Source organism: Sturnus vulgaris, chromosome Z (assembly GCF_052056855.1).
Source record: "Sturnus vulgaris isolate bStuVul1 chromosome Z, bStuVul1.hap1, whole genome shotgun sequence".
Taxonomy (NCBI): domain Eukaryota; kingdom Metazoa; phylum Chordata; class Aves; order Passeriformes; family Sturnidae; genus Sturnus; species Sturnus vulgaris.
In genome coordinates, this window is record NC_142283.1 from 59,527,865 (window position 1) to 59,550,874 (window position 23,010).

At 36.1% G+C, this 23,010-nt stretch overlaps 1 protein-coding gene across 1 annotated transcript in view; it reads left to right on the forward strand.

Annotated features, from left to right (window-relative positions):
* The window catches only part of JMY (junction mediating and regulatory protein, p53 cofactor), a 63,703-nt gene extending 41,418 nt beyond the window's left edge, over positions 1-22,285 (forward strand). The window contains exons 6-11 of the mRNA XM_014881388.2: positions 802-989; positions 7,441-7,527; positions 10,018-10,113; positions 11,321-11,873; positions 13,464-13,774; positions 16,948-22,285. Coding sequence (XP_014736874.2) covers positions 802-989; positions 7,441-7,527; positions 10,018-10,113; positions 11,321-11,873; positions 13,464-13,771 — 1,232 coding nt within the window. The 3' untranslated portion in view covers positions 13,772-13,774; positions 16,948-22,285. The remainder of the gene's footprint in view (positions 1-801; positions 990-7,440; positions 7,528-10,017; positions 10,114-11,320; positions 11,874-13,463; positions 13,775-16,947) is intronic.
* Positions 22,286-23,010: the final 725 nt, after the last annotated feature.

Genomic DNA, 23,010 nt, shown 5'->3' on the forward strand with positions numbered 1-23,010 from the left:
GCCAGTGGAATAAAGAACAAGAGGTCTTTGCTGCTTCTTCATCCCAACATTCTTCAAGAATTTATAATCACCACTCTTTCCTGCTTGGCAAGAGATGAGAAGGCAGCATTTAAAGATGAGCTCAGTGTTATTCCAAATGCTTCACTCAGGAAGCTAAAAATCATGAGTGTTGATAAAACTATTAGTAATTACCTCCTTTTCAGGCCTGTAATGCTTTGAAGGATTGCCTTGAAGTTGCCCTCCCTCTCTCCCTTCCTCCCAGGAGCAGTGACTGGGACATCAAAAACCTTTGAGAGGATTTTTGGTGTCCTGGTGTCTGAGTCCCCTTACATGAAATTACTAGTTGGTTGTAACAGAAGAATCTCATGCCGAAGAATTCAGATATTCTTGTCTGTCCTGAACTTCATGGTGAAGACCAGAGAAAATTGTTACACACCATGGGTCCCCTTGTGAGACCCAAAGACATGCATGGGCATTGTGTTCAAATTAGGCTACATATAATAGCTATACATTTAGAATTGCATTTGTGTTTCAACCTCTGAGCCTGCCTAAATAGCAGGCTAAGCTTCATTGGTATTAATTTCTGTTCCTCCTAAAGACCTTAAAGCCATACAGTGCCTTTCTGTTTAATGATTTTCCTTTGATCAATTGATTTTTGTTAGTAGACCTCTGAAAGGGCTGTGGCGTTCTTCTGCATTAAATCTTGTGATTCAGTGGGAGGATTGTTGTTGAGGAAAACAAAATGTTTATCAGTTACGAGCCATTGATTTGATTTTCTTATCGCTGGCATCTTTAAAACAGAAAAGAGAGATGAAGTGGTGTATTATGACACTTACGAAAGTATGGAAGCCATGCTTGAAAAAGAGGATTTGGCAACATCTGTACACTTGCAAAAAGAGGAGCTGCAAAAGTTGCAACAAAAAATCCGCCAGCTGGAAGCAAGGCGTGGACGTATTTCAGCCAAGAAAGCCTACCTCAGAAATAAGAAGGTACTGTTTAATTGCCTTTTTTTGGACATAATTAGCAAATTTAATAAAACTTCAAAAGGTTTTCTTTCAGATACAAGTTTCCCAGAATTTTTGTGGATTCATTGTTTGCTAGAAGTTATTTTGCAGAATACTAAATAAAATAGCATGTATTATTAAATTGATACATTTAAGATTCTGTTTACCTTCCTTCTAGCTTTGAAGGAGCCCTCAATTACTTTGAAGTTAACACATAAACTTATTTCTATTAACTAATCAGAATACTTTCATGTGGGAAGTACATGCTAGAATAAGTGCTTTTACAGAGAGTAGTTTTGTATATGTTTGCAGAAGAGAATTTTCAAATGTGTTTCTCACTAGTGAGCTCTCTTTTTATTCTCATACCCCGTCCTTTTAAACTTATGTCCTGTGTTGTTGATACACTGTGTTTAGCAGATCTATATGAAATCTGGTCTACATTCTTAATTTGTATTCTAGGTGTGCTATTTAGGTCAAAGTTCTGAGAGACCATTGTAACACTTCTTAGAAAATAGGTTCCACCCCATACTGTATACTATAAAACTATGCAGAAATGTCAGTTGAGGCCTGATTGTGGATTAGGATGAGTGGTCGGTTTGGTTCTGTGTTCCCAGTCATGTCCCTTTGTGTGAAAGGTGACCCCTTCATACAAAGAATTCTAGCGGATTGATGGTAAACCCTTCAGGTCCTGCCTCCGCTTCATAATTAACGTATCTATTTCTATACCGGAATCCGAAGCATAACAGAGCAAATTAAAAGTTGATACATTTTCTGTATTGGATTTTTTGTATTTTGTCAGCCACTGCCTGGTTTCTAGTTAATCCAATATGGAGAAGACTGCAAATGAAGTATTAGAAGAAAGGTCTCCTGTTAGCCAATTATGTGAAGTAGCTTGCTTTGTCATTGTGTTTGTTTTACATGAGTTTGTAAAGAGAAAAAGTATCAGGAATCTTGTTAGTATTTTAAGTAAGGGAACTCATCTGTCCTGTTACACTAATTTACACAGGCTACAGTATAACATGATATTTTCTCCAAGATACGAAAAGAAACTGCTGGCACCTTACAAAATAGACAAACCTGTTTAAAAGTGACAGCCTGTTTGCTGTTCTTTGCTTAACTTACTGGAGTTCACAGGTTAAGAAACCCTGAAGCAGGAGTAGAGATTTATTAGCATGCCCACAGTCTGTATAATGAGCTAGTCACCTTCAGTGGCTCATTTGTTTTAAGGTTATGCTATGATAGAATACTTTGTTTAAGCTGAAGGAGTTGATTTTGTCTGTAGCAGGAGTAGCAGCATGCCTGGTTGTGCAGACCTGGGTATGGTTGCTTGTCTGCATTTGCATGCAGGAGTGGTACAGTTACATCTTCTCAACATTGTGCTGGGATAGCTGTGGCCATACTGCTTTCAGGACCAGAGGTAATGTCTCCGTGAGCAATTTGCTTATGTCTTTGCCCAGCATAGCATTCTCTTCAGTTGAGTGCTGCAGGGAGATACTTAGCTTTCAGCTTCTAGAAATAACAGCATAGAACAATGGGTGTTTAAACTTAGAGGAGAGAATAAATTATCTTTGAACAAAAAGAAAGGGTGTAATCTGTTGTGTGCCATTGTGCGGCATTTGTTGGGCAGAAAAGAGCAAGGCCATTTTTTAGCTTCTCTTCTTACTGCTGGATAATGCAGAGTCCTTCTGAGTTTTCTGGCAATTACTTGAAAATCAAAACTTACAGATTTGTCTCATTTTTTTAAGCAAGCTTTTTTCAATCACCTTTCTAGTGATATTGTAAAACATTGTTAATGAACACTATTTAATGTGCCTGGTGTGAGTACCTGTATTTGTGTGAGAAAAAAGGGCTTCTTGCTCTGAAGTGTTTGCAGGTTAAGTCAAGTATGCAGAACTAAGATACAGGTGGGATACAAAAGCAGACTGTAGATGGTGAGAATGAGGGCAGTGGTGACTGAATGCTATGTGTAGAAAAGTGACTTTTTGAGGGGAAATATGGAAAGTACATACTGTGTGGCAAATATCTGTGTCTGTCTCAATTAAGAGGCATTTATTGCTGAACTGAGATGAGAGTGTACTTAATGCTTTTCAGATTGTGTTCCTGGCGGTGTATTTCAGCAAAGTATCTTGAAAACAGACTCTTATATAGGTGCTCTGTTTTGGATTGGGTTGGTGAGATTTTGGTGGTGAATTGGTGGGCTTTTTCTTTTTTGTTGTGGTTTTTTTATAAGCTTGTCAGTTCTGTAGCTGAAAACAGAAAGCAAGCTATGCATTAAGTGGTGTATAGGACAGTCTTACGGTATGTTTAGAAATAACAGTTCTTTCTCATTATCAAGATAATGAGAACTGGCAACTGAAGATGCCCTTGGGAGAACATCTCCTTTCTAGCAGCAGATATCAGAATTAAGAAAACAATAGGAAATTTTGCTCTAGCATCAGTTTTATATTTTGGAAGAAGGTAATTTCATCATACGGGTATTTGAAAATCTTTTCTATTGAGGAGATAACACAGTGAAAGGAAATAAATTACTCTTTATAGAGTAAGACAATTTGTAATTTAAATATAAACTTCAGTAACTATAGTCTCTATTTTGTTTTTCAGAAATTCCTTCCCTAATTTTGCAGATGATGCATCAGTTTTTCAGTGATGTCATCAAATAAATGTACCAAGCTTTTATTTAGAAACTTTCATTAAGGTGTGTTAGAAACATAATTCAGTCATGACTCTAGAATAACTGAACCGGCATTTTAAAAATCCATGGTTTTACGGAGTTTGATATTTTTTCACTGTGCTACCATGAGTATAAACTCTTCTATTCTCTTTTTTTTTTTTTTTAAATACAAATCTGTTTGCATTTGTTAAACAACCATTTCCTGATGTTCCTTTGTGTTGGTGGCATTGAGTTATTAAAAAAAAATCTAATAGCAGTTTCACTTTTTTTCCCTACTTCTAGAGAGCTAGCTATAGATTTTTCATGCAGGAAATTGTTATTGTTATGCCAGTCTACCCCCTGCTGGCTACATATCAGTATTAATTAGATTATCATATGGAACAAGCACCTGACTTATTAGGAAGCTAGATTTATAGCAAAGAGTCAAGGTTAAAAAAATGGCATAGAAGGTGTATCAAAAATATCTTTATAAAAACAGTTGTGATGAAATTAAATTATTTTGCACTTGGGAAGAGTATTCCTTGTCACAAGCAGACTGGGAGAAGCAACTGGTTGGTGAAGGTGTTTGGGGTGTGTTCATTATGTGTGCTTTCATCTAGGAAACTTCTTCACATGCTTCTGTGTTCATTGAATAGGACACCTTTTAGAATTTTGCAAGCCGACATTTTAAAGCACAGCCTATGCCAAAATAGGTGTTACAAAGATGCAGTAACAGCTGGCATAGGATTATTGGTATTCTATTACTATTGCAACAACAGCAGCAAAAGAACATAACTACACTGAATGCTTATAGTAAAATATGCTTGCTGCACATGGAAAGCTAACATTTTCATTGGAATGTTTTTTAAGCTGAAGGCAAGACTCACTGGAACTAGTTAGATATAATACTAGTAGATTTTTTTTACATATATTGCTAGTCTTAAACATGTCTAGTTACTAGTCTTAAACTAGTCTTATCCTGTGACAAAGGTTGAAATGGTTCCTCAGCATTCCATTTTAGTGTCTAATAGAGGTATAATCTGAAACTGTGAAATCAGTTGATTAAAGGAAGAATGAGCATTACTTCTTATTGTTTTCCCAGTTTCACACATTTGATCAACATATTTCTTGTGGTGTGCCTCTCACTGGGCATAGTTTCACAGGGAGGTGATAAAATCATCCCTGAAGGTGTTTGAGAGGTGTCTGGATCTGGTGCTGGGTGATGGTTTGGTGGTTACAGTGGCAGTCCTGGGTGGACAGTTGGATGGAATGATCTTAAAGGTCTCTTCCAAACTTGATGTTTCTGTGATAATGTGCCTGCTTCCCAGTGCTTAGAAGTAAGGACTACCTTGCATGTGCAATTGGCTGTGTATTCCTGCTCATACACCCAATTATTATGGTTTTGTTGTTTTGGGTTCTTTTGCCAGAGTTCATTGGTATATATTGAACTTGTCATCTGCCATAACCATCCAGTTCATTTTCTTAATGCTGCCATCTGGGTCCTTTCTATTTCATTCTTTGTTTGAAGTCACTTAATCTTGTCTACAAGTACACTTAATCTTGTCTACAAGCAGAACCCTGCATTTGTCTCTCTGAAATTGCAACCTTTCCTTTTTTCTTAGACCATTTCTGTAATTAGTTAAGATGATTCAGATTTCTAATCCTGTCCAGCAACATGTTTTCAGCCCCTCCTAGTAGTTTTTGTTATTTCATGTCTAAGAGATCTAATTACATTGAGGTAGATTGTTTATGATTAAAAAGTCAGTAGCAAATACATTTTGGTTAGGTTTGTCCTCTTCACATACTTAAAACATCTTTCATTATTGCATTTAATCAGAAGGGTTTAAATACTGATGCTAAATTGAAAACATGACATAAAACTGTGGCCCCTGTCAAAAACCCAAACCATGATCAACTTACATTTTCTCATTATTTTGTAATACTTAAAAGCTAAATAGAGAATAAGCTATAAATTAGTTAGGAGTATTACAGAAAGTATTATAGGAGCACTACAGGAGTTGTTCAGATTCTCTATTAGTATTATGTAGCTTGCTGTGTCTTTGAAAGACAGAGATGAAGCATTTTGTTCTTTTGCAGCTACAAATTAAATTGATTGACTGTTCCAGGATTAATTCTTTTCACCAAGGGAAAACAGCCTCCAGAAAGACATGCAAAGCCCAACCGTGTTTGACTCTATATATGCGTGGACCTGTTAGAGCAAGTCCACAGTAGGTCTGCGAAGATGATCGGAGGGTTGGAGCACCTCTTCTGTGGTGACAGGCTGGGATTGTTCAGCCTGGAGAAGGCTCTGGGGAGGCTTCAGTACAGCCTTTCAGAATGTAAAGGGAGCTTAGAAAAAAAAGGGAGAGAGTGCCTTTTGACATGGACAGACATTTTATATGGACAAAGGGGAACAGTTTTAAACCAGGGGAGATACGAGTAGCTGTTTGAAAGTAATTTCTTTATTCTGGGGGTGGTGAGCTGCTGACACAGGTTGCCCAGAAAAGTTGTGGATGCCCCATCCCTGGAAATGTTCAAGGCCAGGTTGGATGGGGCCTTGAGCAGCCTGGTCTAGTGGAAGATTCCCTATCTGTGGCAGGGAGGTTGGCACTAGATGAGCTTTAAGATCTCTTCTGACTTAAGGCATTCTGTTTTATGCCTCTGGTGAAGGTGGGACAGTATTTGCACAGAAATCTTTGATTTTGTCAGTTAACTGTATACAGCAGTAACATTGGTGATTTTACTGTCCTGTACAAGAACACTGGTTATTTTTTTATGTGATCAAAGCATGTCCATAGAAAACTTGCAGAAGAACAGCTTTTTCTGCGTTTTTAAGCGTCCAAAATAGTGAGGTTTCTTACATTGCTTCCCTCCTTACGTTTGTGCGTTACTTCATCAGCTCCTTCAAACAATGATTTCAATGGCAAAGCTCCTTTATCCAGGTCTGGCCACAAAGTCATACTGAATGGTACTTGGGAACGCCATCAGCTCCATGCTGTATCTGAAGTCACACTCCAAACTGCTAACATTTCACCTTCTCTCACAGCTGTGAGATTTGTTCATGACTCTACATCTGACTTTGCTTTCGTTCTGTGTGGCGCTTATACCAGGTCTAATTCCATTGCTTATACTGTCCAATTTCCTGACCTTCAGTATCATCCAGTAAAGTTGTCTGTCTTCTTGAAGTTTGACTGTCATCCTCTTTGTCAGCTGTTGTAACATGGCCTAGTTTTTTGTTTTTAAACTATTCTTATTTGCAGACAATGTAACAAATTATTGTTTTAAACCAGATGTTAGAGATGTGAACTCAGTGTAATAAATGAACATGATGAGTTGTAACAACTTTATTCATGTCTGTGCTTGCATATAGTACATGGAAAAGATGAACTGACACCTGTAAATGGGAAGCTGTCTATTTGCATAAACAGAAATATGTGGTACATTCAAGAGTTAGTTCTTTTCCATGTGTGCAAATACATAGGGTTAAACAAGGGCTTTATGAAGTGTTGACAGATTGGTGTTTTTTGCCACTCCTGTTCTGGTGCTGGAGAACAGACTTTCCAAGCAGTTGTCACGTGGATCTATTCTTTTGATGGTTAAAAGTAATAGATTTGGGGTTGTCTGGCTTGGTTTTTTTTTCAGTTACAGTTCATTTTAAGTTAAATGAGCTTGTCTGATATAGGCTCTGCAATTTGTATTTTTCTAGATACCGTTTGCTAAATATGACATTATGTAAATCTGTATTTAAATTACATACTTTATAGGTTATATTTTATGTCCCTGCAGGAGATCTGTATTGCAAAGCATAATGAAAAGATCCAGCAGCATCACCAGAGCGAGGAAGAGTACAAAATGCACCATACTGTTCAGCTGGTAAGTTTGAGTTTTCTGCTGTTGAGCTTAGCCTGTAATTAATAGCTTGCATTCCTCATTATACATTAATTAGGGTTGCATTCAGAGTGATAGCTCTTTAAAAAGATAGTGTGTATCCCTGACCTTTGCACCATGGATTTCTGTGTCATGTTATGCTGGTAAGGGGGAGTATATAGTTGGGTTAGGAGGACGTGGGAACCAAGCAAGTAGAATGGTTCTTTATGCTAGGTTGAGAGTCTCAGTGATTTATGTTTATCATCACGTGCACATAGATGATTCTGAACATCTCTGAGGACCACGCCCAACAGGCTGATAGGAGTGAGGAAATCACACATATTTGTTCTTGAATCTTAATTAGCCTGGTTGCTACTTTTCTTCTTTCTACTAAAGTAATTAAAATTATGTTGTATAAACTTGTAGTTCCAGGTGGATGCTCCACAACTTTTTTCATGGTCTTGTTGCAGAGAATAAGAGTAGCTGGTCTCTTATGCTGTACCTAATAGACTTATCGTAAAGAATATTCAAATTTTGGACTAGGTCTTGGGAGCTGATATAGTATCAATATTTGATAAAGATCACTGACAAAGATGCATTGAAATACAAGTCACTTTAATTCAGGCTTTAGTTAGATTAGTGAAAGTGATTCTATTTCATCCTTATACATTTTTAACATTGATATATTTGTCCAGGAAGTCAGCTGCATAATTTATTTTATAGAAGGGCTACTTGTCAAAGGTAGTATGTATTGGAATAGTCTTTCAGGAATTTAAGAAAAATTACTTCTTTTATCAGTTCTTAAAATAAGGCAGATGAAGTTGTTTTGTGGACTGTAGACTGTTTTTCAGTCTTACTAAGACTTGACAAAGCCAAAGGACTCCTCTGTCTCTCAAGTACTGCAGAACTTTATATTATGGAGTTGCCCACTTGAATAATACAAAGAACCTTATGCAAAATTTTTTTAGTGGGGTTTTTTGCTAAAAATGTGACTGAAAAGTTCTAGCATTATGGTAAAATAGGTTTTAAATTACTGGTTTTTACTAAGAATTTTGAAAAGATAACTCTTAGAAAACTTTCAAAAAGGGGAGTGCAAATTTGAAACCAAATAAGAATTGCAATTTTACTATTTTACTTAAAAGTGAAACAAAATCAAATAAGCAAGTCACCCAAAACAAACAAACAAAAAACTTTGAATTTAACACTGCTTCAGGAAAAGTTTGATCTGAATGCATATGTAATATTCAGGCACAGTGATAAAACTACTTTTTTGTCTTCTTTTATGCTTCTATTCTAACTTCTTTCTCCATTGTTCTTACTTTCTTTTTCCACATGCTTCTCCTCCTCTTCACCTTTTTCTGTTTTCTGTTTTTACTATTTTTCAGACATTTTCTCATCTTTCTCTCCCTAACGCATCTATACTTCCTTCCTTCCAAATCACAGGAGTTGGCTTTTTATGAAGGACACCAGGCCACTAGCTGATTTATGAAAATGGCAGGCAGACATTGCTTTTGTGATGACTGAATGAGAGTAAAAGGTTCAGAAAAGTGATCAGAATTTTTGATTATGAAGATACACTTTCAAAAGTAATATTAAATGCTGTGAGTCATCTTAAGAATTAAAGCTGTTTCTGCTCAGGGTTTTTGCTTTGTGATCAGCTGTTACGTCACTTTTCCTGATAGCTCCTGAACTTGCATGCAGTGAATTTCACCTTCTGGTAATTAGCTTCCCATTTCCAGTAAATTTGATAAGGAGTTAATGTTTGTTACAAAGATGTAGTAACTCTGCTGAAATTCTATAAGAAAGAATGATTAGTTAAAGGAGATGTATCCAAAGGTGTGTTTTCCATAAGCTAAAATCGCTGTACAAGAAGAAACGCAATTGTCCTAGGTGTGAGGAAGAGCTTCAGACTTTTACCTAAGTGCAGTTACATAAAATCAAGCTGGATTAAATAACAAAAGCTGGAGTAAATACAAACTTATATTCACTGTTGTAAATATAAGTCTGAAAACATCTACTTAATTTGATCGCTATTGGGTTATAAACTTCATGATACTGAGTTCTGTGAATTCTTGTACTTTGAAAATACTAATATGACTTGTTTAAAAGCCTTGCAGTTTGGACTGTCACTGTTCTTGGAATGAGGGGGAAATGGATACTGCTTTTCTCTCTGGCTAATTTATGCAATTTTAATTCAAGGGGGCTTCTCTAAGTATAGCATTCTGTCACTTATTTCTCATCTCTTGAAGTAACAAGTCTTCCAAGTGCTCCTATTCAAGATTGAAATTTTTTTTCTGAGTTTTGCATTTCTTTGAGAAAACAAACTGGGAAATATATACTATTTTTTAAGGGAAACCAAAGGCCAAGTTTTGAAGTTACATTTATTTGAGAAGTACCTTTTTAAGTAAGTCTTCACATTTAGAAGAGTTTTTTCTAGTGAAGCCAAATAGAGTACTGGATGTAATATTTACATGTTTTTTTCATATATTTTCCCAGAAAAGAGATCAGCTGCAAGATGAAGAGGAAAGAAAAAGCTCCTGGGTTAGTCAGGAGCGACAGAAAACCCTGGACAGACTCCGTACATTTAAGCAGGTAACAGACGAACAGTTGTTCTTTTCCTTTCCCAAAGAAATTCTCACTCATTCCAGTAATAGCATTCACTGTGCTATTAGTGATTTTCTTTCACTGTATCATTAACTGGTCTTTGGAACATTCACAACAAAATATGGCATTGGTGGTAACAGATTCCTCTAGCTGTTGCATTCCCAGTGCTATAATAAGTTTCTATTCACTCTTACACCTATACCTTGTGACAAGACACTTGGCAAATGTTCCTGAGGAGTATAATCTAAACAGTTCCCACAAAGAGCCCTATCATCTGACATGCCCCCCTACTGCTGATTGCTAGAATACCTGCCCCTTCCTATTACAATGGAAGCATCAGAAAACACATGGAAGGTGGAATGAAGGGGAAATGATAAGGAAAGGACTGAAAGTGAAAGAGAAAGGGACTGTATTAATTGGTGAAGACTTTTTGTTGAATACATAAAAAAAAAAGTATGAGAAGTTTCTATGCTGAAAAGTTGTCTTCTTAGCAGTATACTCTTCATTTCCTTATTGTTTCTCTTGAATTCTGTCACTTCTGTAAATTGAAGCAAATTTATTTATTTTAACTAGCAACTGTTCATGAGCTGACTTTTTCTATGAACCTACTAATATTGTTACATGTTATTGCTTTAGGCCTACCACAATTGTGCAAAAGGTATTAAGCCTGTCTTTCAGAAGCAGCTTAATTTTTTGTTTTAAAAAAGCTATGCATGAAACTAATATGAAAAGACTGAAAATGAGGCAGCAAATTTAAAAGTAAATAAGTCTGAGAATCTTTGATGTTCTCAAGATACACCTTTTAAAACAGTATGATTCACATACAAAGCCAGTGTATTAAGTCAGACTGGTCTGCACTTGCAGAGGGAGCCACTGACCCTTTTAAAAGCAAAAGGGAATTTTGAATTTTAGTGTCTAGCAAAAACCAGTTTTGAATGTGCAATCTGATTCTTATTGAAGTCCTAATTCTAACCCATGTATTTCCCTGACTAGACAAATCATATGTAAATTGTGGCTTAAATAAGAATAAAAACTAAGAATATGAATAGTTTTTTGCATAAAGCTGGGGGTATATTTGCTTTGGTTTTACATATGGAGCGAAATTTAAATTGTTTGTCAGAAATGACAGGTATGTAAAATCTAAAATAGTCCATTGCATGTGCTTATGTAATTGTCAATACCTTATTCACTTTAGCGGTACCCTGGGCAAGTAATACTTAAATCAACCAGATTACGGCTGGCTCATGCAAGAAGAAAATGTGCAGCCAGCTCAGTGCCCTGTGTCGAGCAGCCTCAGTCTTTGCCAGCAGCCATACCAATTCAAGAGAAGAGTGAGGAGGTGGAATTGGAAAAAGCAGTTCAGCCTTTGCAAGTGCAGGAATCCACAAGCCTAAAACAACTTCAAGATGTCTCTTTGCCTCCTAATGGTCTTACCTCTGAACTGCCCCATGTTAGCACTTCTCCACTCACCAGTGACGAGCTTCAACCAGAGACTGCTACTGGAGCACAGCTTCCACCCCCTTTGCCCCCACCACCTCCGCCTCCGCCTCCACCTTTGCCCTCCAAGGAAGATGCCTCCAAACCCTTAGAGAAAAGTGACAGCTTTGTTAAACGTCAGAGTGTGGAGAAGGGTGTCCAGCATTCTTCTGGTGTCCCACCAGCACATCTGTTCGATAGCAGTCAGCTAGTCAGTGCCAAGAAAAAGCTTAAGAAGACCGGTGATCTAGAGGGTTTACAGAGGAGGAGAGGTAATGCCTTAATTTCTGCATATTTAGTTTAAAATTTACTGTTGCTACTTTAAAAATTGTAATGCACATGAGTTCATCTTTTGAATTGCTCTGTAGGAAAGTGTACGCTGTTATTAATTTTAAATTAATGGGAAAGTTGTTAAATCCTTTTTAGCTGAGAGATGCTGGCAACATCAGTAGCATCTACAGCTTTTTTGACAGTGTGGCATACTTGTTCATTGGGAAAACGTTTGTGAAATTGAATCTACACTGTATCATGTTAGACTAGATAGAAAATGGACCTGAGTGCTGGTGAAAAGAATATTTATGTATCTACTTACTGCCAGCCCTGCAAATATTCTAAGTTTCACCTGAGGATGTAGTGTCCTATTTAATAGCAGAATAACAATAATGTTTATGTAGTCCTATTGTTTATTTTACTGGCTCACATTTTATCTTGCAGTTTTTTATAAAGCACCTATTGTGTGTGCAGTTTTATATACATCATAATATGATAAATATAAATTCAAATCAATCATCCCTCTTACGAATATTGTTAATGTCTGCATCAGCACTCTACCTCCTGCTCCATATCCCCTGAGATGTTCCAAGTTTCTAAGTGACTTCAGAAATTTGTCTGTATGACAGGGGCTTTACAGTCCTTCCTTCCTTCCTCCTTCGAAAGTGCCATCCTGTATTCGTTTATTTCTCTCTTTTCATTGAGTCTTTTCTGTCTGAGACTTCAGTGGGATGGACAAAGCCTATTCCTAAATGAAAAACAGGTTTTAAAAAGCATATTGTAACAAAAAAGAATTGGAGATGGATATGTATTGATTGAGAAGTACTGCACAAATTAGGTGCTATTGTATGCGAGGTGTTTAAACTTTATTATACTTTATTATAATGTATTCTCTGGGATGAAGATCCTGCCCACTCATGGCCTTTCAAAGACCCCAAAACTGGATTTTTGTTTTTGCGGAAAACTAGTTTAAAATCAGTTATAAAGGAAGGATTTTTCATAAAAAACTATCTCTGACGTTTTTGTTTTCATACATTATAAAGGAAGACAATTTTAATAACTGTACTGGGACTAGGTGCTAATAAATACGTGAACCCAGAGAAGCAGGAAAATGCACAGTCTTGCGATTGATTGTAATGCTGAGTCCCTTGCTGGCTTGTAAAAATAGTGGGTAAAATTAGCCTAAAAATGCAAGTGGTAAGAATGGATTGCACAGTCCAGTACCTATGATATGTACTCATTACCTGAGTTCTAAAGTAAAAAAAGATGATGCAGTAGATGCTTTCATTATGTTGAATTCCTTGCCGTTTATTTGATTTTCCTGACTGCAAACAGAAAAGCTACATTGTTCAGAAAGTTTTACTTTCTTATAAGAAGTGAAGTGGTTACAAAAAATAAAATTATCTGTATAAACCAGTTTTGACCTGGTAATAAGGAAGATTATTTAGAGGCTAGTATTGGAGCTACCATTGTACTTATAGTATGGGACTATCACAATAGTAGTATGCAGGTACTTTTTGGTCTGTAGGAAATAAAAGTTAAGATTGATAAAATTAGTGAAAATAAACTGAAGGTCTTTTGATTTGCTGCAGTGAGTTCCCCAATGGATGAAGTGCTGGCTTCCTTGAAACGTGGCAGCTTTCACTTAAGAAAAGTTGAGCAGAGAAGTCTCCCTCCTTTTCCTGATGAAGATGATAGCAATAACATCTTGGCACAGATCAGGAAAGGGGTGAAACTGAAGAAAGTACAGAAAGATGTTTTGAGAGAATCCTTTACAATTCTGCCTGATACTGACCCTCTGACAAGGAGCATCCACGAAGCATTGCGAAGGATTAAGGAAGCATCGCCTGAGTCAGAGGATGAAGAGGAGAGTTTGCCTTGCACAGACTGGGAAAACTAACCTGTAATTAAGCTACATTTAAAGAAAATATTTCTGCAAAGGTTTTTCAATAATAGTAGCAGCTAAGCCTCAGGTTGTGCATTCTAGGAGACTTAATAGGAATGTGACCAAACTGTCTGACATCCAGTGTGGTAAAACATGCACATATGAATTGAATATCACTGACTTTACAAAGAATTTAAGGTTCATAATAAGGAAAAATTTTTTTAGACAGTGTGTTTGCCTTTTACTGTTCCAGTACTTCTATTGCATATTGACTGGACTTCTGAAAAAAAGCTCTATTTTATTTAGTAAATTTGAAGGGACAGTTCCCAGGTTACCAAAAAAGTTTAAACAGTAGCACAATCACTCTTGGATGCACCTTATACTTACTTTCTGATTATTTCTAGCCTTGTAAAAATTGGGCATGTCTTATCATTTCAGGCTGGGTAACTAGTAAGTGAAGGACAGTTAGGTTTGAATGGTGAAGAAGTTGAAATCCCATGGGTTACTCTGAGTGTCTGACTTCTTGATGGCTTGGTTTCCAGTCTCTAAAATATATGACTTAATTGAATTTCCAGGCTATAAATAGTCAATTTATACTTCTGCTAGCCATATGTGAACTTGCATTAATACTAAACTACAGTGCCTGAAAGTACAGATACCAGACTTCAGCAGATGGAATTAATAATTTCAGAACAAACCAAAAATTGGCAAGAAATCAGTTTTCAAAATAACTTCTGCATCAGTAGCACGAAGAGATTTGTGACTGCAGAAGCAGCATAGAACACTCCTCTGTGGGGGCTCTCTTCTAAATTTTGAGAAACCAGAGGTATGACAATCTGTAAAGAAATTAAAAATCTGTTTAGAAAGGTTGTTTAAACAGAATGGAAGACAAATATTTGTAATCCTTGCAACATAATCAGCAGTAGAAAGAAGATAACATTTGTGAATGTTCACAATCCAGCATTTCTACCCTGGTTAGTTGTTACCATAGCTGGAGAGTGACTGTTGGTAAAGTGCTACAGCTGTTTAAAAACTGATTCTGACTTAGCACATCATCTGCTGAATGTTCTGGTGATTATGAAATACTGTCTCAATCTGTTGCATTGGTATGGTATTTTCAAATTATATTTTAAATTTTTGAAAAGGAAAATAAATGCTGCCTTCAGTTCTTCATGAGCTAACCACTGGCCACCTTAATGATTTCATACAGTTTAATTATGGCTTGCTCCTTCTATTCCCTACCAAATGTACTGCTAATTCTGGAGTTGAAACTCCAGGACTGGAGGTGTACTTAACTCTTGCTGAAACTCCAAGTGAAAATAATCTTGCTTTCATGTTGCTTCTTTCTATCCTTGCATACTGAAAACTCCCACTACCACAGCTCTTCAGAAATCAAATGACAGCTATAAGAAAAGATATGTCTTGGAGCTAACTAACTTGGCTTTCTTAGTGCAATTATTCTAATTTCTAGATAACAGATCAAATTTGAACTTTGTGATTTGACTGTGATTTTAGTAAATCTGTTTGACTGTTAAGGGTTTTGTTTGCCGTTTATTGGCAAGATACAAAGGAATTTTCTGAGACTCACTTAATTGTTTTTAAAATCAAATTGGTTGGCCTCCTAAGGCCATTGGAAGTGCATCTTGGAAATCCTCCATGGTCATTGTCACACAACATAAATATATGTTTTCCTCTGGTATTTGCAGCCCCATAAAAGGAGTTCAGAATGCAGGCTGAAAATCACTGCCACACAGTCCCTGGTTGTTGTCTCCTTTTTACCAGTCTACATCCTGCTGAAGTCCTGTGAAATCACTGGACCTAAAAGCAGGATTCAGTATCAGTTCAGTGCCAGGAGTATGTGCTCCTTGTTCTTCACATATCTGAGACCTCTTTTCTTTTACCAGTGTCTTATTTTATTATGACAACAACTGTGTAATACGTAATAGTTTAGATTGAAAAATGGTTGTACAAAATAGCTGAGAAAATACCTCTGAGCTAACAGCTCAGAAAAAACAAGCAAGACTCTTGCTAACCAAGCACATGAAATAATTTGGGAGACCAAAGATTGTGATGAACTCAACTGAAAAACTCAACTTGAAAAACTCAACTGAATAAATAGACGAGCATACTTGCTTGAAGATACACACTGGTTTACTAGCATTCATCATATAAGAGTAAAATAATGAAAATCTGCTGTAGCAGGCTAGTAATTTTTACTTTAAGGTTATCCACTAAGTATTACGCTTTAAGATTGACCTACTGGTTTTTAGCTTGTAAGCTCTATACATGCCAAAAACAGTAGCATAAAGATTTTAGGTTGGAAGCATGTTTATGAAAGTGTGTTGGCACACATTTTATATGAATTATGCATAATTATATGTACATCTGTATGGGCTAAATGTAATGCAGTTATTATGAACTTATTATGAAGGCTAAATCTGATATAGTGAGGTAAATTAAGTGCCAGAGAGTTCCTTGATATATGTGAAGGGAGTATTAGCAGTGCTCAGTGAAGTGGTTTAATTAATTATTGAAGACAAAACTAAAAGTAGCTAATTCTTGCAAGAGATCTAATAATCTCTTGTATTGCCTGGTCTGTGAGTTAACTTCTGCATGAAGTTATGACTTAACTTTTTTAAGAGAGCAGTTCTTTCCAGACAGGCTCTGAAACATGTGAAAAGATACTGAGGCATTCTATATATTGAAGTAGCTGAGCAATTAGTATATATATGTAGTAGCTTTTGTATGAAAAATTGAAAAGATTACTGGTTATCAAAAGTGTCTTGAGAATATCTGTTTGTGAGCACATAATAGTGTACATAAATCACCATAGTACACTAAGAGTACTACAAGGAATGCAGAACCTGAGTTCCTGTCAGTGGTGGACAAAGTAACAAATAAGAAGGGAGCTTTCGTTCTCCATAGTCTCTTAATCCAGTATTTTGGGCCTCTTCAAACTGTAATCTGTGTTAACTGCCAGTAATACCAGAAGGCAAAAAAAAAATAGACCCGGTCCTATGTGTGTTCTGGCTCCAGAGTCACCGTGTCATTACCCTGAGAGCAAAGAGAATCTTTGCCCAGTACACTTTGCTCAGTTTATTGCATGTTAGAGTTGCCTAATATGTTGATCAGAGAATATTTGTACAGCCGTTTAGCTTTTCAGATTTTCCTTTTTCTTTCTTCCCTAACAGGTGCTTGACAGACACCAACGTGGGAAAAGAAACCCTAGTTGAAGATTACTTTTCTTCTGCATTTCTGAGAATTCAGAGCCAGCAGTTATGACCATCAATTCCACAGGAGGCTTTCTTTGGCAAAGAAATAGTCTTTCTTTGGCAAATAACTCAGTGCATGGAAAAAAATGGCCTGAAATGTTAATTTCAGGTCACTTTTTTCTTTATTTGTTCAAACAAATTTTGATTTGGGCAGAAAGCTAAGTTGTTTAGACGTGCATTTTATACTATCAAGAATGCCCAATTCTTAAGCACTTTTTATATTTGCGTTAGTAATGTATGGCCAGTTAAGTGAGGGGGCCATTTTGAGTTGGGAGACTACTTGCTGTTAGAGTAACTTTGGGGTTCCAAACCAGCTATAAAATGGCCCCTTCACTGCACTGAATATCTCATGTGCTTGAAAATTCAACTAAATGGCTCCCTGCAGAGAAGCTTGCTGTGTAGCAGTCTGATATTCCAGAAAGAGAATTCATAGTTGCACTACAGTAGCTGAAATTCAGTAACATGCAACTAAGACTTTTTTTCTTCTTAGCTTGAAGAAGCACGTGTCAGTATGAAAAGCAACAAGTGACCACAGCACAATGAGAATTAAGAGTTGAATTCAGTACATATTCAAGAATGTTTTGTTCCCATCATGATACGTTTAGCAAGACATACTGCAGCACCTTTTTAGAAGGTCATGTTTAGTCTGACATCTTTTTAAAGTAGACATTTTCATGCTTTTTTAAAATAATATTTAGGTATGCTGAACCAAGTTAGTTATACTTTTATCATTTGTTATAAGAAGCAATATTTTGTAATTTCATACTTAAAAATATTTTTCTCTTTTGGTTTAAAATGGCTTTTGATTAGTCTAAGCAGCCTTCTTTAAAAAAGATCGAAGCACTTAAGCATACTGGTAATTGAGTTGTGAAAATCATGCTATTCTTGCTGGTTTTCATTATTCCCTTTAATGGCTGCAGAAATGTTTGTATTTCATACCCAAAAGCCTACTGGCTGAAAAAAGTTTCTTTTGATTCTGTTTTATTTTTAAAGGAAAGTTGCAACTTCCTCTGCAGTGAATACTTAGGAGTAGTCCTAAACCTCATGACTAATGGCTGCAGGCAGCTACTCTTACAATACCACAATACCAAGAGGTATGTCAATACAGAGATACAAGTAGCCTTGTACCACCTAAAAACCTCATGTGGTATTAAAAATCAGCCCATTAGACTTCTAGGAAAGCTGAATTTTCACTAGCATTTTGTTTTTACTAGCGTAACGTACTCTGTGTTTGAGAAATACACAGTCCCTGTCCTTTGTGTTGTGTGGTCCATTCACTGTTCCTCTTTTGACAGATAAACTACTATATGGGGATCTGGGTTCTTTTAAGTGGAGTTACTCATTGCTGCTGTCGTGTAATGGAACACGTACTGTGTTAACATTTATAACAGGGGATTTCACGTCTTGCCGTTTACTTACAGAGAGAGGAGCAGGAGACCTTACCTTAGCAATAGGCTGTGTAGTCTAAAGGAACCTCAGCTCTGGGACCCTTCAGTCTATTGAAGATGTTTTGCTGTGGCTGTCCAAAAATTAAAGCACTGTCAAACATCTTGAGAGGATTTTCTTAACCATGTTGCCTTACTTATTCAAGTTAGTGAACATTGATTTTTCAAAGCACCTGCAAGCAGTGTTACTGTAGAATTGTATCGATTTTGCTGTGTTAGTTGCCAGGTCTCTATTTTTCAGCTGTGTGAAACAACTGATACTGGCTTTTCACAGGCCTAAAACTACATGATGCTTTTTTCTTATTCTCTGAATTCTGTGTTACATGGTATGGTTGCAAACTGTCTGATGCTGTGTTTATGCAGCAGTGGCAGCAGTTTCAAGATTCATCAAAATAATTCAACACCACCTGTACCATCAGCTGTTTTGTTCTACATTTGTTTGTAGTTTCAGTCACACCACACATTAAAACCAAGGTAATCAAATAAACTCTTGGCTGTAGCACAGAACAGAACTATGATGTAGAATAGTAACTCACATTGCACATTTCATCTGAAACTTAGTGCTAAATTAACAGTGGTGAACAAGCAACTTTTATGTTCATTTTTTCCTATTTTCCAGCCTGCAGTTTCATTCCTTGGAGTATGCATACAGAACACTAGCAAAATTTCAATCCGAGGAAAAATAGTGTAACTCTAAAGTATTTGTGCAGTGCTTCCCTTGCACAACACGTTTGTCTGCAGTTTACCACTGTGTTGTTACCTAAATAGCTCCATGCTGTACTGTACTACGGTTTTCAGATATGTTTGCCATGTGATCTGTCATCTTTGCCTTGAAAAATGTGTGCATGATTGATGAAAATTACTCTTCTTAATCTGTTTCATATTTAGCTGAAATCTTAGATTTCTGTGGTAACTTAGTCTCAATAGAAATGGAATTCTCATATGAGCATGTATTTTATTGGCACACAAAATGTAGTTGTTACGCTGAGCATAGCAGTAGGTATCAGTTAAAAACTGCCATCTTCTGTGTGGAAAATGAATGGGGATTTTTTCCACATCCTGCTCAAAAAAACCCCAAACCAATCCTGAATTTAAATCTTCATGAGTCACTAGATGTCACAATTTCACATAATTTTCACTTGGATAGAAAAATTGTGCATATGTACTGTACACAAGCTAATGCATAGAAGGTACCATCCTGTGCCATGTAAAATTTTCCAGTGGGATGGCTACCGCAGAAGATGAGGAAAGTTGTTGAGTATATTCACAAGAAACTTAAGGAAGTTATGACAGTCCTGCGTTGAGGTCAGTTCCTCCACAGCTGAGAAAAGCTGCAGTAGTTGTGTTGGTCCGTGAGAAATCATGGCAAGCATCACTAAGGAAAAACACGTAAACATGCGCAAGGAAAAAGAGCCTCCATAAAAAGACCTGCCTATTGATATTTTTCATTTTATTGTTGTGGCTGCATTGTTCTGTTGCTAGTTATTTATCTTAAGTAGTTCATCAGCTTTTGGCTTTTTCCATTTTTAGAAAATTCTTTCTTTTTTCAAATTAGAAGTTTTACTATGGTGTAACTGATCGAGTGAAGTAAAGATTTGGAATGCATAATGTTTATTGTACAAATGCTTATGTAAGGACTGAAAAAATCTTTTATGAGTGGGAACAAGAAACTAAATATTCAGTTTCTACTAAAATAACCAAAATGTAAGGTAAACAGCAATAGCCTTGTTCAGAAATTGAATTTGTATCAACAGGAATTTCATGTTCTCATTCATGGAGGTTCCAGATCCTTTACAAATGACCAATAGTCTTACTCACTTTACTGTATTTTCATGTTAGTTATCTGTCTAGGGTAGATGAAGGCTTTTTTATTTTTCTCAAACATCACTTTTAAGTTTTGCCTGGTTTTTGTTTGTTTGGTTGGTTTTTTTTTTTTTTTTTAATCTGACAGTCTGCATTCTACACCAGACACTTGTAAAATAAATTAGTATGATTATATATTGTGTTCTTTTGTGACTGAATTGGGGATAGAACTCAACATACTTCACTACATTATTTGTAAAAAAAATCATTTTGAGTATAAGCACTATATTCTGTACTGTTTAATAATAAAGTAATGATAGATGCATTATTGAAGATGCAACTTATTGAGAAGAGGAGGCAGAAACTTTATTGGTTAATGTTACCCTTATTCCATTTGTTGCACTGAATTTCAGGAGTGTAATTTGTAAATCAAGTTTGCTCATGCTTGTAATCAGATTTTATTTTCATTGTAATGCTTATGTAATTAAATTACCTGGATGTATTTCTGGTAATGATTTCATAAGCATGGACAATATGTTGTTGATGTTTCACGCTACAGAATTAATGTTAAGAACAAGCAAAGCTTCTTGCAAAGAAGAGGAGTAACAGAAGCACCTTACTGAGAGAGCATGTTGCATGATTTCAGTCCTCTTGGAGCTGACAGACAGTAGGTCATCCTAAACTTGACTGCAAATTGCTCTGTGATGTAGTAAGCACATCAACATACTGCTATCAATGCTATCAACACAATGGCTACTTTTAACCTATAAATATACTGTAATTTAAGTTTTCCTACAAAGTGAATTTATATTTAATTGCTGCCTAATACATAAATACTTAGAATTTTTGGGAGGGTCAAGGGAGGGAGGGCAGGCATGCCAGTGTATTTGTGGGAGGGGCTGTTGCATATATGGGTCTTTGTATTTCCAGTTCAGTTTGACTGTTAATCCAAAACTCACAGCTCTGGCTGTGGTGAATCTGCAACCTGACATTTACGTATTTTTATTGTGATTCAGGTCTTCTATATTCTGTGGCTCAGAGCTTCAGAATTTGACAGAAAAGGTCATCTTTCCATTCTCAAATGTGAATGCTTTGTACCTCTAATAGGGAAAATGACCAAGCAATGGATTTTATTCTGATAAGTTTTTAATATTAATGTATAGAGCATTATCTAAAGCTCATTAACCAGTAGTTTGTGCATTGGAAACAAGTAGAAAGGATGAAGACCATTTTGGTGCATATAGTCCAAACTCTGCAGAGACTTTATTCCAGAGACTGTCACCTAATGAGTATAAACATAGTTTTGACTTCTGAATTGGTAAATAGGTGTTGGGCATTGGGGATATTCACTTAACATCTTCCAGTGTGTTGTTGCTGTTTCTGTATGTTTTGAACTTCATTTTAAGTGTATACAAATGCATCATTATAAAAGGAAAGCTAAAGAAATAGAGATGGCTGCAAGTTGTCTTATATGAATGAAGTCAGTGAAACTAACTTCTTTGTTAAGCCTGTTAAATAAATAAGAAATAATGAAAACAAATTTTCCATTCACTAGCTTTGTGCAATATTATCATTAGACACTACTAGCACATTGTGCTTGGCTTTAAGAAAATTCTTTAATTCCATTATATTCAAAAGGACATATTCAATGCATATTTTATTGTAAACAACTCTGCAAATTTACTATGCCTGAAAATGCTCAAAGTTATTAAGTATTAAGCACAAGTATGTTTTAAAAAAAAGTTTAAGAACTAAACAAACATTTCTAGCAATACCTAGAAACTAAAAAAAATTTAATTGTCTGCTTCTTGGTCTTTTTTCTTTAGTGCAGCTTTTCTGCAATGCAAGTTTATTGCTGTGTATTTCATGGGGTTTTATTATCATTCATAAATTTAAACCTGTACGCAAAGTACTGCATTCACCTTATTGTACATGCGATGTAACATCATACTCACAGTTTTGGTGCTTTAAAATTATTCCTCTTTCTTTATTAAAGGATATTTATTTGATCACTGTCTTGGTTTTAACTTTGATTATGTACTAGCATTGAAAAAATATTTTTGTACAGTTGGTTCCCACAAAAAACAATTTCAGATCGAACTCATTTCAGTTCCCATTGCTATTCTTACAGCTCCTCAAATTCCCTGTCATGGTTTCTTGGTAAGTCTAAGCTATTTCGCAGCATGGAATATTTGTTTTTAGGTAATATCTTTGTAAATGAAGCCACATGAAAAATTTAGGTCTTATAGAAGAACCTTGCTCCTAAATGATGCAGGGTAGTTGTGCATAATTACAAATCACGCCCACTTTCCATCTCTTGATCAAAAGCCAGAAACTTCCTTTGTAAAAGGGTAAAAGTTTAAATATAGAATTGTTAAGAGTGTAGCACCCTTATTTCATTTACCATGTCCCTAATTAGGGTTCCTAGTTGTCTGTGGGTAAGTTCTTCATTTTAGTCCTCTAGCCATTTTGTCTTATTATTTATGTAGACATAAATCTTGCAAAAGAGGTATCTTTATATTGTATCTCTCTTCCCTATTGTTTCTGTGGTTTTGGTGCAGTGCAGGTAGGTTCTATTTCTAGCTGGTTCCTTAACATGAGGAAACAAAAAACAGTGTATTTCTGGAACAAGAACTTTGTAGTGCCATTACAATCCTGAGAAAACAAGAAAAGGGACATTTCTAAGAGTAACATGAAACCAACTTTGTATTTGCAGTACAAATCTACATTGCAA